Source organism: Schistocerca americana, chromosome 2 (assembly GCF_021461395.2).
Source record: "Schistocerca americana isolate TAMUIC-IGC-003095 chromosome 2, iqSchAmer2.1, whole genome shotgun sequence".
Classification (NCBI taxonomy): Eukaryota; Metazoa; Arthropoda; class Insecta; order Orthoptera; family Acrididae; genus Schistocerca; species Schistocerca americana.
Genome location: NC_060120.1, coordinates 101,922,010 through 101,934,431, shown reverse-complemented (window position 1 = coordinate 101,934,431; position 12,422 = coordinate 101,922,010). Strand labels below are relative to the sequence as shown.

The following is a 12,422-nucleotide window of genomic DNA, read 5'->3' as shown; positions in this document are numbered from 1 at the left end:
GAGAATAAAAAATGACAGTATACAGGGACGGAGGAAAAATTTCAACACCGAAAAGTAATGAATGTAGAATAACGAAATTTCGGGAATACATTAGTCTATGTAACATATTTAAGTGACTAACATTTCCAAAATCACAGGTTAATGTAAGTACGAGATAAGCCATTTGCAAATGTGAAATGTTGGCACATAAATAACGGGTGTAACCACCAGAATGTTTGAGTACAAGCACGCAAAGTGCGTGCACTGTGTTGTACAAGTACTGGATGCCAGTTCCACGCCTGTTGCACTTTCTCGATCAATACAGGGACAGCTAATGTTGTTTGTGATTACGCTGGAGTTCTCGTCCGATGATGCCCCATTTGTATTGGATTGGTGACAGATCTGGAGATCGAGCAGCCTAAGGCAACATGTCGACATTCTGCAGAGCATGTTGGGCTACACCAGCGGTATGTGGGAGAGCTTTATCCTGTTGGAAACACCTCCTGATATGCTTCTCAAGAATGGTAGCAGAACAGGTCGCTTCACCAGACTGACGTATAAATTTGAAGTCAGGTTGTGTGATAGACAAGAGAGTGCTTCTGTTGTGATACAAAGTCATATCCCAGACCATACAGCTCCAGGTGTAGGTCAAATGTGTGTATCACGCAAACAGGTTGGTTGCAGGACCCTAACTGGCCTCCTTCTAACCAACATACGGCCACCAATGTCGCCGAGACAGAACCCGCTTTCGTCAGAAATCACAACAGACCTCCACCCTGTCCTCCAATGAGCTCTCGCTTGACAACTCTGCAGTCGCTAGTGGCGGTGGTGTGAGGTCAATGGAAAACACGATACACGGATTCTGGCTCGGAACTGATTTGAAGTAACCGATTTGTAAAGTTAGTTTTACACTGTGGTGCCAATTGCCACTCAGGTTGCTGCTGCAGATGCATTACGATGCGCCAGAGTGATAAGCCCAACACAATGATCATCCCAATTTTTCTTCTCGGTAACGCCACTTGGCCGTCCGAAACCCGGTCTTTTGCGACTGTACATACTCTCCGTTCAGTGCAATGGCATTACGGCACGTTACTGAGAGGGGCTGTACGCCCGAGTCGTACGATTCTACTGGTCGACGTCGGAGTCAACGCTTTGCTTCATCAAGAACCTCATCATTGTGCACGTACTGTTTCCTGCAGAATTGTTACTTTGTGCCAGGAAGCGTCCAGGCATCTCGGAGTGAGCCAAAGCAATGTTGTTTGAACATGGAGGAGATACAGAGAGACAGGAACTGTTGATGACATGCCTCGCTCAGGTCGCCCAAGGCCGCCCAAGGGCAGTGGATGATCGCTACCTACAGATTATGGTTCGGAGGAACCCTGACAGCAATGGGTTAATCAGACGAGGTCGGAAGGTGCGAGATCCGGGATGTAGGAGGGCAATCCCAAATGTAAGGTACCTTATTTTTTTATAAGTACATAGACCTTTTTATTTCTACAATGGCTTGCATCAGTTTATGGCTTGAACATTTAGCTATTTTTCGACGTAATCACCATTCCTGTCGATGCATTTTTGTAGACGCCGTGGCAGTTTTTGTATGCCCATGTCATACCAGCTCGCCGCCAAGCTGTTCGGAAAGTTATGAACTGGCGTGATTGTTGCTTGGTCTCAGTTGTAAACTGGTCTGCCCAGGTTTCGTCACCCGTGACAATTGCGTCCAGAAAGTTGTCCTGTTCGCCTGCAAGGCGGTCAATAAATGCGCGGGAAGCATCAACTCATTGCCGCACGTGGTCCTCAGTCAGCATGCGTGGCACCCATCTTGTGCACACCTTCCGGTAGTTCAATGTTTCCGTTAAAATTCTGTGAGCGGTGCTTCGGGAAACCTCAGGAACCAACGTGCAGAGATGGTCCAGGGTGATCCGCCGATCTTCACGCATGCTTTGCTCAACTTTCAACACTGTCTCCTCAGAAATTGACGGTCTCCCGCTCCTTTGTTCGTCGTGAATTTCGGTCCGACCGGCTGCCAACTCTCTACACCACTTACGAACATTTCTGACATTTATGCACGACTCACCATACACCCCCGTCAACTAGCGATGGATTCCAATCGGCGCAGTGCTCTTTTCGTTGAAGACGGTCGTAATGTGTAATAGGCAGACTTCTATCTAGATCATCATACAGGAATTCTCAACTCCATCAGGAACCACTGCAAATGCTATGACAGTTAGGCAGGAGGTGAGAAAACTTGGATTTCATGATGGAGCGGCTACTCATAAGCCACACATCACGCCGGTAAATGCCAAACGACGGCTCGCTTGGTGTAAAGAGCGTAAACATTGAACGATTGACCAGTGGAAAGCCGGCCGGAGTTGGCAGAGTGGTTCTAGGAGCTAAAGTCTGCAACCGCGCGACCACTACGGTCGCAGGTTCGAATCCTGCCTCGGGCATGGATGTGTGTGACGTCTTTAGGTTAGTTAGGTTTAAGTAGTTCTAAGTTCTAGGGGACTGTTGACCTCAGAAGTTAAGTCTAATAGTGCTCAGAGCCATTTGAACAATTTGAACAGTGGAAAAACGTTGTGTGGGGTGACGAATCACGGTACACAATGTGGCGATCCGATGGCAGGGTGTGGGTATGGCAGATGCCCGGTGAACGTCATCTGCCAACGTGTGTAGTGCCTGTAGTAAAATTCTGATGCGGTGCTGTTATGGTGTGGTCGTGTTTTTCACGGAGGAGGCTTACACCCCTTGTTGTTTTGCGTGGCACTATCACAGTACAGGCCTACATAGATGTTTTAAGCACCTTCCCGCTTCCCACTGTTGAAAAGCAATTCGGGGATGGCGACTGCATCTTTCAACACGATCGAGCACCTGTTCATAATGCACGGCCTGTGGCGGAGTGGTACACGACAATAACAGCCCTGTAATGGACTGGCCTGCACAGAGTCCTGACCTGAATCCTATAGTACACCTTCGGGATGTTTTGGAACACTGACTTCGTGCCAGGCCTCAGCGACCGAGATCGATACCTCTCCTCCATGCAGCACTCCGTGAAGAATGGGCTAACATTTCCCAAGAAACCTTCCAGTACCTGATTGAACGTATGCCTGCGAGAGTGGAAGCTGCCATCAAGGTTAAGGGTGGGCCAACACCATATTGAATTGCGGCATTACCGATGGTGGGCGGCACGAGCTTGTAAGTCATTTTCAGCCACGTGTCCGGATACTTTCGATCACATAGTGTGTAAATGTTGTTGTCATCCTTTGTTTGCAGTGAAACTGACAAATAAAATAAAATCCTGTTTCATAATTATGTAAATGTCGCAACTTTCCGCTAAAGCTGTTTCTATTAATTATACTGTAGGGTATAAATTGGTTATCGCATGTATTATAGAACGTAATCGTTACATCACAAAATGTTTCCAATTTTTGTCTGTTGGCGTAGGCAGCCATGCATGACACTTTACAACCTTCTGTGTCTCCTTTATATACAATTTGTGTAATCTTCGCCATTATGACTACTGAGTGTGTACTACTTTGATGTTCAGTTGCATCTGTTAATTTCATTGTTGAAGAAAGATTTGACCCAGTTACATTAGTTGTAATTGACTTCATGCAGTGCAGACCGCCATCTGGCGGTAATTCTCAGCACTAGCTTCCCCTATACTCCAAATCCTGTAGTCAGTTACTCTGTGGCGGACAAAAATGGCGTTATACCACGAAGAGGCAAGGTGTGGTATGTACCTGTTTTGTTCGTGCCATTCGTACTCTAAGATGTACATGCAACGCGAACGCCACCCCCATAGCTGAGTGGTGAGCGTGACGGATCGCCTTCCTACGAGCCCGGGTTCGAATGCCGGCTGGGTCTGGGATTTTCTCCGCTCAGGGAGTGGGTTTTGTGCTGTCTTCCTCATCATTTCATTGCCATCCGGCGCGCAGGTCCCCCCCACTGTGGAGTCGAATGTAATAAGACCTGCACCAAGGCGGCCGGACCTGCCCCGTAATGGGCCTTCCGGCCAATGACGCCAAACGCTCATTTCCGTTCCCATACCACGTGATAAAACACCTGGCATGCCATTGTAATGTTTCGACTTTCTTATGGTATATTTTCATTTAATATGTACTTATTAAAAGTAGTCATTGTTATATTTTTACTTTGGATTGAATCCGCCCAAATGAGCAGAATTTCACGAGAGTTTTGCTTTACAGCGTATTCTATAGTCATAATGTGACGGAGTGGTTTAAGTATTGTGTGATGCAACTACCAATGCCCAGTTTTATGGGTATCTAGTTTTTGTCACTGAGTTCTTGTTTATGTCCTACAACGCTTTTATTTGACCGTAAGTCCGCAATCTCCGCATATTTTCTTTTTATAAATCTGAAGATTGTAATACGTACTGCCGAAACTAGTCATCTACTAAGGGTGTTAACATAGCGATCTCGGCAAGTAAATTGGTCTGCACAAAAAAAAGCAACATTGCAAATTTATAGATCGCCTGCTTCACTGAACCACCGTGTCAGGTGACGATAACTTAGTTCTTGATTGATTAAATAATTTATACGTTATAGTAGAAACTTAAGATCATAGGAATTATCCAAAGTGATGAACGAATGTCTCAAAGCGTTGCTAGTTTACATATTTGTGTGTGTTTGTGGTGGAGGGGAAGTGAGTTATGTGGATGGATGGAGAGAGTTGGAAGGGTGCACGACGGCAAGGTCTTCAGCGCCCGCTCAGTAACAGATTGAGACGGGTGTCAAGAAAAGACTCAGAGCAGTAAGATAAAACAGAACGCAAAACACAGGGAACAAGCTTGGAAAAATACGGGCCTACCCGCACCGAAGCGTGGGACGAAGCATGCCGGCAGCAGTAAAACATGGACAACACAGGAAGAAAGTGGTAGAGGGAGCTAAAACAATATAACAGATGGAAGTGGCTGGCTGACCGCAAGGAAAAATGGAGGAACCAGCCACTGTGTAATACACTAAAACCTCCAGCCTAAAAGTTCAGGCCAGAGTCCAGACACATCACAAAACTTCAAAACGCTAGACACACACGTCTCATTATTAGCTAAAAAACAGGTCAGATCCCCATCAACTTGTGCTTCTGCCCTTGCATCACGGTATAAAATGCAGTCTGTTAAAATGTGGCGGACAGAGATGTGCACACCACAAGCATCACGAAACGGGGGATCCTCCCGCCGTAATAGAAAGCTATGTGTGAGAGGACAGTGCCAGATCCGAAGACGCGTGAAGGTCACTTCTTCCCGCCTGAGCAACCGGCAGGAGGAACTCGACGGCCGAGTTGTTGACTTCACCAAACGCAGTTTATTGGCCGTCACCGCCAGCCATTCTTCCTCCCACAACTTCATGCACTTCTCATGGAGTGCAGAAATGACAGATTGCAAGGGAATAGGACACTGGACCACATCCTGCTCTCGCCAGGCTTTCCTGGCAGCCCGATCGGCCTGTTCATTGCCCCACATTCCTACATGACCAGGCAGCCAGCAGAAGCTCATCTCCTTACCCCGCCGTTGGAGCAAGTACAGTTGGTCATATATCAGCTGGACCATCTCCTCAGTTTGGTACAGATTCTGCAGTGATTGTAAGGCACTAAGAGAATAGGAGCAGAGGAGGAATCGATTGCCCCGAACACGATTCGTCCAATCCAGTGCCTTCAGGATCGCGTGGAGCTCCACTGCGAAAAGGGTATATTCATCAGGGAGGCGAATCCGGGTAACATGATCAGGGAACACTACAGAACAGCCAAGGAAATTCTCCTGTTTGGAGCCATCAGTGTAAACGACGGTAAAACAGTGATGGGCATCTAAAATGTTAAAAAACTGAGATTGGAATGTAAAATCTGGTGAACTATCTTTCTTAAAATTAGTCAAATCTAAGATAAGTCTGGAGGAGCCAACGTGGAAGTCTGCTCCAACCGCGACGGAAAACATGAAGACCAGCCTCATCCATCGCAGGGAGGCAATCTTGTGCGCGAATCCTCGTTGCCGGTTATGAAATAGCCGTGTCAGAAGTGAGTTACTGTGTGATATGGAGTCGTGTGTATCACAAAAATACCCACGAGAGAGACGTTTTAGGAGACTCTGACTTACCTGCACATCATGGCATATGAGCGCCGAGCCAGTGTCCCCGCCACACAATATTTTGTCTTGGAACGAGCAGAGATGCACATGGCCGCGCAGCTGACGTTGTAGTGACTGTGAGCAATTGGGCGTGTCCACGAGGCGCAGGTGCAGCTTCACCAGGGTCCTCGCCTTCCTGGCAACAGCCGACACGCCAATCCAGCACCAGCGTATAGTGTCAAATAAATACTACACTACATCTACATCTACATCTACATCTACATCTACATTGATACTCCGCAAGCCACCCAACGGTGTGTGGCGGAGGGCACTTTACGTGCCACTGTCATTACCTCCCTTTCCTGTTCCAGTCGCGTATGGTTCGCGGGAAGAACGACTGTCTGAAAGCCTCCGTGCGCGCTCTAATCTCTCTAATTTTACATTCGTGATCTCCTCGGGAGGTATAAGTAGGGGGAAGCAATATATTCGATACCTCATCCAGAAACGCACCCTCTCGAAACCTGGCGAGCAAGCTACACCGCGATGCAGAGCGCCTCTCTTGAAGAGTCTGCCACCTGAGCCTATCAAACATCTCCGTAACGCTATCACGGTTACCAAATAACCCGGTGACGAAACGCGCCGCTCTTCTTTGGATCTTCTCTATCTCCTCCGTCAACCCGACCTGGTACGGATCCCATACTGATGAGCAATACTCAAGTATAGGTCGAACGAGTGTTTTGTAAGCCACCTCCTTTGTTGATGGACTACATTTTCTAAGCACTCTCCCAATGAATCTCAACCTGGTACCCGCCTTACCAACAATTAATTTTATATGATCATTCCACTTCAAATCGTTCCGTACGCATACTCCCAGATATTTTACAGAAGTAACTGCTACCAGTGTTTGTTCCGCTATCATATAATCATACAATAAAGGATCCTTCTTTCTATGTATTCGCAATACATTACATTTGGCCATTAAAATTGCTACACCAAGAAGAAATGCAGATGATAAACGGGTATTCATTGGACAAATATATTATACTAGAACTGACATGTATTTACATTTTCAATTAATTTGTGTGCATAGATCCTGTGAAATCAGTTCCCAGAACAATCACTCCTGGCCGTAATAACGGCCTAGGCACACCTGGGCATTAAGTCAAACAGAGCTTGGATGGCGTGTACAGGTACAAGTGCCCATGCGGCTTCAACACGATACTACAGTTCATCAAGAGTAGTGACTGGCGTATTGTGACAAGCCAGTTGCTCGGCGATCAATTGACCAGACGTTTTCAGTTGGTGAGCGATCTGGAGAATGTGCTGGCCAGGGCAGCAGTCGAACATTTTCTGTATCCAGAAAGGCCCGTACAGGACCTGCAACATGCGATCGTGCATTATCCTGCTGAAATGTAGGGTAGAGCCACGGGTCGTAACACATCTGAAGTGTAACATCCACTGTTCAAAGTGCCGTCAATGCGAACAAGAGGTGACCGAGACGTGTAACCAATGGCACCCCACGGGTGATACGCCAGTATGGCGATGACGAATAGAGGCTTCCAATGTGCGTTCACCGCGATGTCGCCAAACACGAATGCGACCATCATGATGCTGTAAACAGAACCTGGATTCATCCGAAAAAATAATGTTTTGCCATTCGTACACCCAGGTTCGTCGTTGAGTACACCATAGCAGGTGCTCCTGTCTGTGATGCAGCGTCAAGAGTAACCGAAGCCATGGTCTCCGAGCTAACAGTCCATGCTGCTGCAAACTTCGTCGAACTGTTCGTGCAGATGGTTGTTGTCTTGCAAACGTCTCCATGTTTTGACTCAGGGATCGAGATGTGGCTGCACGATCTGGTGCAGCCACGCGGATAAGATGCCTGTCATCTCGACTGCTAGTAATACGTGGCCGTCGGGATCCAGCACGGCGTTCCGTATTACCCTCCTGAACCGACCGATTCGATATTCTGCCAACAATCACTGGATATCGACCAAGGCGAGCAGCAATGTCGCGATACGATAAACCGCAATCGCGATAGGCTACAATCCGACCTTTATCAAAGTCGGAAATGTGATGGTACGCATTTCTTCTCCTTACACGAGGCATCACAAGAACGTTTCACCAGGCAACGCCGGTATGTATGAGAAATCGATTGGAAACTTTCCTCATGTCAGCACGTTGTAGGTGTCGCCACCAGCGTCACCCTTGTGTGAATGCTCGGAAATGCCAATCATTTGTATAACACAGCATCTTCTTCCTGTGGGTTACATTTCGCGTCTGTAGCACGTCATCTTCGTGGTGTAGCAATTTTAATGGCCAGTAGTGTACTATATGCCTGCGTGGTGTCTTTTGTTTTGGACATGTTCAAGAGTACAGACGCCACCCAGAATCCGCAGCTGTGATATGTTTTATGTGAACTGAAGCTGGAGAAGCGGAGAAAGGAAAGGGAGGAGATCGCTGGTGTTAGCTGCATCGGAACATTACGCGGAATCAGCGACGACGAGTGGTAGTGTGTAGTGGACCGGGTCCCGAACACAGGATCTCATGCTTACTAGGCCCGTGAGTTAACCACTGCGCCATCCTGGATACAGAACTTGCTGACTATCTCCCTCGCCACCTATCCGCAGTCCCTGTCTTTTGCTCCAAGCTCGCTAGACCGAGATTCTCACAGGAGGTCGCACGTGTTTGGGCGTCTGAACTGAATACGGTAGATCCAATGCTTAGCTGGGCAGAATCGTAGATACGTCAGACCTCCTGTTGGAAACTCAGCGTAGCGAGCATGGAGGAAATGGACAGGGACTGCAGGGAGGTGGCGCTCGATGGGAATGTGGGTCAACTGTTACGCGTGCTGGGAAAGTCAGAGCAGGTGCGGCAACACTGTGTTCCGGATGGCGCAGCAGTTAACACACCTGCCTAGTAAGCGGGAGGTCCTGGGTTCGAGTCCCAATCCGGTACACATTTTCACCCCTCGCCGTTTATTCCGCGTAATTCCACGATGCAGCTGACAGCAGTCATCCCCTTCACTTTCCTTTCGTTTCTCCCCCTCTCCACCATCAATTTGCATACAACGAAATAAATACGCAAAGTCACGCCACAGAGGTACAATTGGTGGCTCACAAATTCTTATGCTGCAATTCATAAGACAGGAAAGAACTAGTTGTATACCCTGTCGGAAGCCATCTTTATTAAGAAAATTCTAGTCTGTTGTTGTGGTCTTCAGTCCAGAGACTGGTTTGATGCAGCTCTCCATGCTACTCCATCCTGTGCAAGCTTCTTCATCTCCCAGTACCTACTGCAACCTACATCCTTCTGAATCTGTTTACTGTATTCATCTCTTGGTCTCCCTCTGCGATTTTTACCCTCCACTCTGCCCTCCAATACTAAATTGGTGATCCCTTGATGCCACAGAATATGTCTTACCAAGCAATCCCTTATTCTAGTCAAGTTGTGCCACTAATTTCTCTTCTTCCCATTCTATTCAGTACCTCCTCATTAGTTATGTGATCTACCCATCTAATCTTCAGCATTCTTCTGTAGCACCACATTTCGAAAGCTTCTATTCTCTTCTTGTCCAAACTATTTATCGTCCACATTTCACCTCCATACACGACTACACTCCATACAAATACTATCAGAAACGACTTCGTGACACTTAAACCTATACTTGATGTTAACAAATTTCTCTCCTTCAGAAATTCTTTCCTTGCCATTGCCAGTCTACATATTAGATCCTCTCTACTTCGACCACTATCAGTTATTTTGCTCCCCAAATAGCAAAACTCATTTACTACTTTAAGAGCCTTATTTCCTAATCTAATTCGATCAGCATCGCCTGATTTAATTCGACTACATTCCATTATCCTCGTTTTGCTTTTGTTGATGTTCATCTTATACCCTCCTTTCAAGACACTGTCCATCCCGTTCGGCTGCTCTTCCAGGTCCTTTGCTGTTTCTGACAGAATTACAATGTCATCGGCGAACCTCAAAGTTTTTATTTATTCTCAATGGACTTTAATTCCTACTCCGAATTTTTATTTTGTTTCCTTTACTGCTTGCTCAATATATAGATTCAATAACATCGGGGATGGGCTACAACCCTGTCTTACTCCATTCCCAACCACTGCTTCCCTTTCATTCCCCTCGAATCTTATAACTGCCATATACTTTCTGTACAAATTGTAAATAGCCTTTCGCTCCCTGTGTTGTAACCCTACCGCCTACAGAATTTGAAAGAGAGTATTCCAGTCAACATTGCCAAAAGCTTTCTTTAAGTCCATAAATGCTAGAAACGTAGGCTTGCCTTTCCTTAATCTATTTTCTAAGATAAGCCGTAGGGTCATATTGCCTCACGTGTTCCAACATTTCTACGGAATGCAAACTGATCTTCCCCGAGGTCGGCTTCTACCAGTTTTTCTATTCGTCTGTAAAGAATTCATGTTAGTATTTTGCAGCCGTGGCTTATTAAATTGATAGTTCGGTAATTTGCACATCTGTCAACACCTGCTTTCTTTGGGATTGGAATTATTATATTCTTCTTGAAGTCTGAGGGTATTTCGCCTGTCTCATACAACTTGCTCACCAGATGGTAGAGTTTTGTCAGGGATGGCTCTCTCAAGGCTATAAGCAGTTCTAATGGAATGTTGTCTACTCCGGGGGCCTTGTTTCGACTCAGGTCTTTCAGTGCTCTGTCAAACTCTTTACGCGGTATCATATCTCCCATTTCATCTTCATCTACATCCTCTTCCATTTCCATAATATTGTCCTCAAGTACGTCGCCCTTGTATAGACCCACTATATACTCCTTCCACCTTTCTGCTTTCCCTTCTTTGCTTAGAACTGGGTTTCCGTCTGTGCTCTTGATGCAAGTGGTTCTGTTTTCTCCAAAAGTCTCTTTAATTTTCCTTTAGGCAGTATCTATCTTACCCCTAGTGATATACGCCTGTGCTTCATTTACTGCATTTTTGTACTTTCTCCTTTCATCAATAAAATTCAGTATCTCTCGTGTCACCCGAGGATTTCTATTAGCCTTCTTCTTTTTACCTACTTGATCCTCAGCTGATTTCACTGTTGCATCTCTGGCAGCTACCCATTCTTCTTCTACTGTATTTCTTTCCCCCATTCTTGTGAATCGTTCCCTAATGCTCTCCCTGAAACTCTCTACAACCTCTGGTTCTTTCAATTTATCCAGGTCCCATCTCTTTAAATTCCCAGCTTTTTGCAGTTTCTTCGGCTTTAATCTACAGTTCATAACCAATAGATTGTGGTCAGAGTCCACATCTGCCCCTGGAAATGTCTTACAATTTAAAACTGGGTTCCTACATCTCTGTCTTACCATTATATAATCTATCTTACACCTTCCAGTATCTCCAAGCTTCTTCCATGTATACAACCTTCTTTCATGATTCTTGAAGCGAGTATTCTTACATTATTGAAATATGTACTACACAATAAATTGCGTTACGGCATGGAACTATCATTTCACTGAACAATAATGGTGAGTGAAACAGATTGAGACACAAAGGAATTACAGATATCCGCTGCGAGTGGACATTGCTTTAAATCATTTGGGATAGTTGAAAATTTGGGCTGGCCCAGGATTCGAATCCAGGACTCCTGATTACTAGGCAGCTCCTCTGAACACTGAGCCATTCAGACACGGTGGTCGTCGCAACTGCACCGACTACCCTCGCACGCCTCACATCCAAATTCTCAACTTACTCACACACTACTAATAAGACGCCACGTATATGTGAATATTTCCATCACAAGACTAACCATCTGCAAACTTAGCATGTATAAGAAAGGGATGGATTCATAATTAAGGTTATTTGTTAGATATCTGCAAATAGCTGATTAACCTGGTATTAACGTGTGCTAATAACAGATATTTTCATGCATTCAATGACAATAAATCTACCTGAAAGAGAATCATTGATAACTAAAGAAGAGTTGAGATGAAACGCGCATTACTGATGACCAACGCTGGCTCGCAATAAAATGAAGCTTTATTTAAATTTTTGTATGAACTGAATTGTATTTGGAACATACGTGTGGAAAATTTTTTCTCCGTACGAAATTTTAGGGAGATGTTATCCATTTCCTTAGACAAAAGGAAAAGCTAAAACTAGCAGATTGCTCTCACAATAATAACTAAGATGGGGGCAGAAACTCGGAACCTATATCTCTAAAAGTAGACGCATTTACAGAGCAAGGAAAACACTAACTGAAAAAGTTTATCACCTAGAACAGTTGTCCGAAATCATTAATAAGATAGATGCAGAGTTCCTTTGCCTAAGAAAATCGTTTAACTCTTTTCCACACCTCACTTTACTATCGAAGATTAGGCGTATCAAACTAAATTTGT

General features: G+C 45.5%; 1 protein-coding gene across 1 annotated transcript in view; it reads right to left on the bottom strand.

Moving 5' to 3' along the window:
- The window catches only part of LOC124593810 (transmembrane protease serine 9-like), an 80,019-nt gene that overhangs the window by 10,125 nt on the left and 57,472 nt on the right, over positions 1-12,422 (bottom strand). Inside the window, exon 3 of the mRNA XM_047132158.1 lies at positions 6,086-6,251. Coding sequence (XP_046988114.1) covers positions 6,086-6,251 — 166 coding nt within the window. The remainder of the gene's footprint in view (positions 1-6,085; positions 6,252-12,422) is intronic.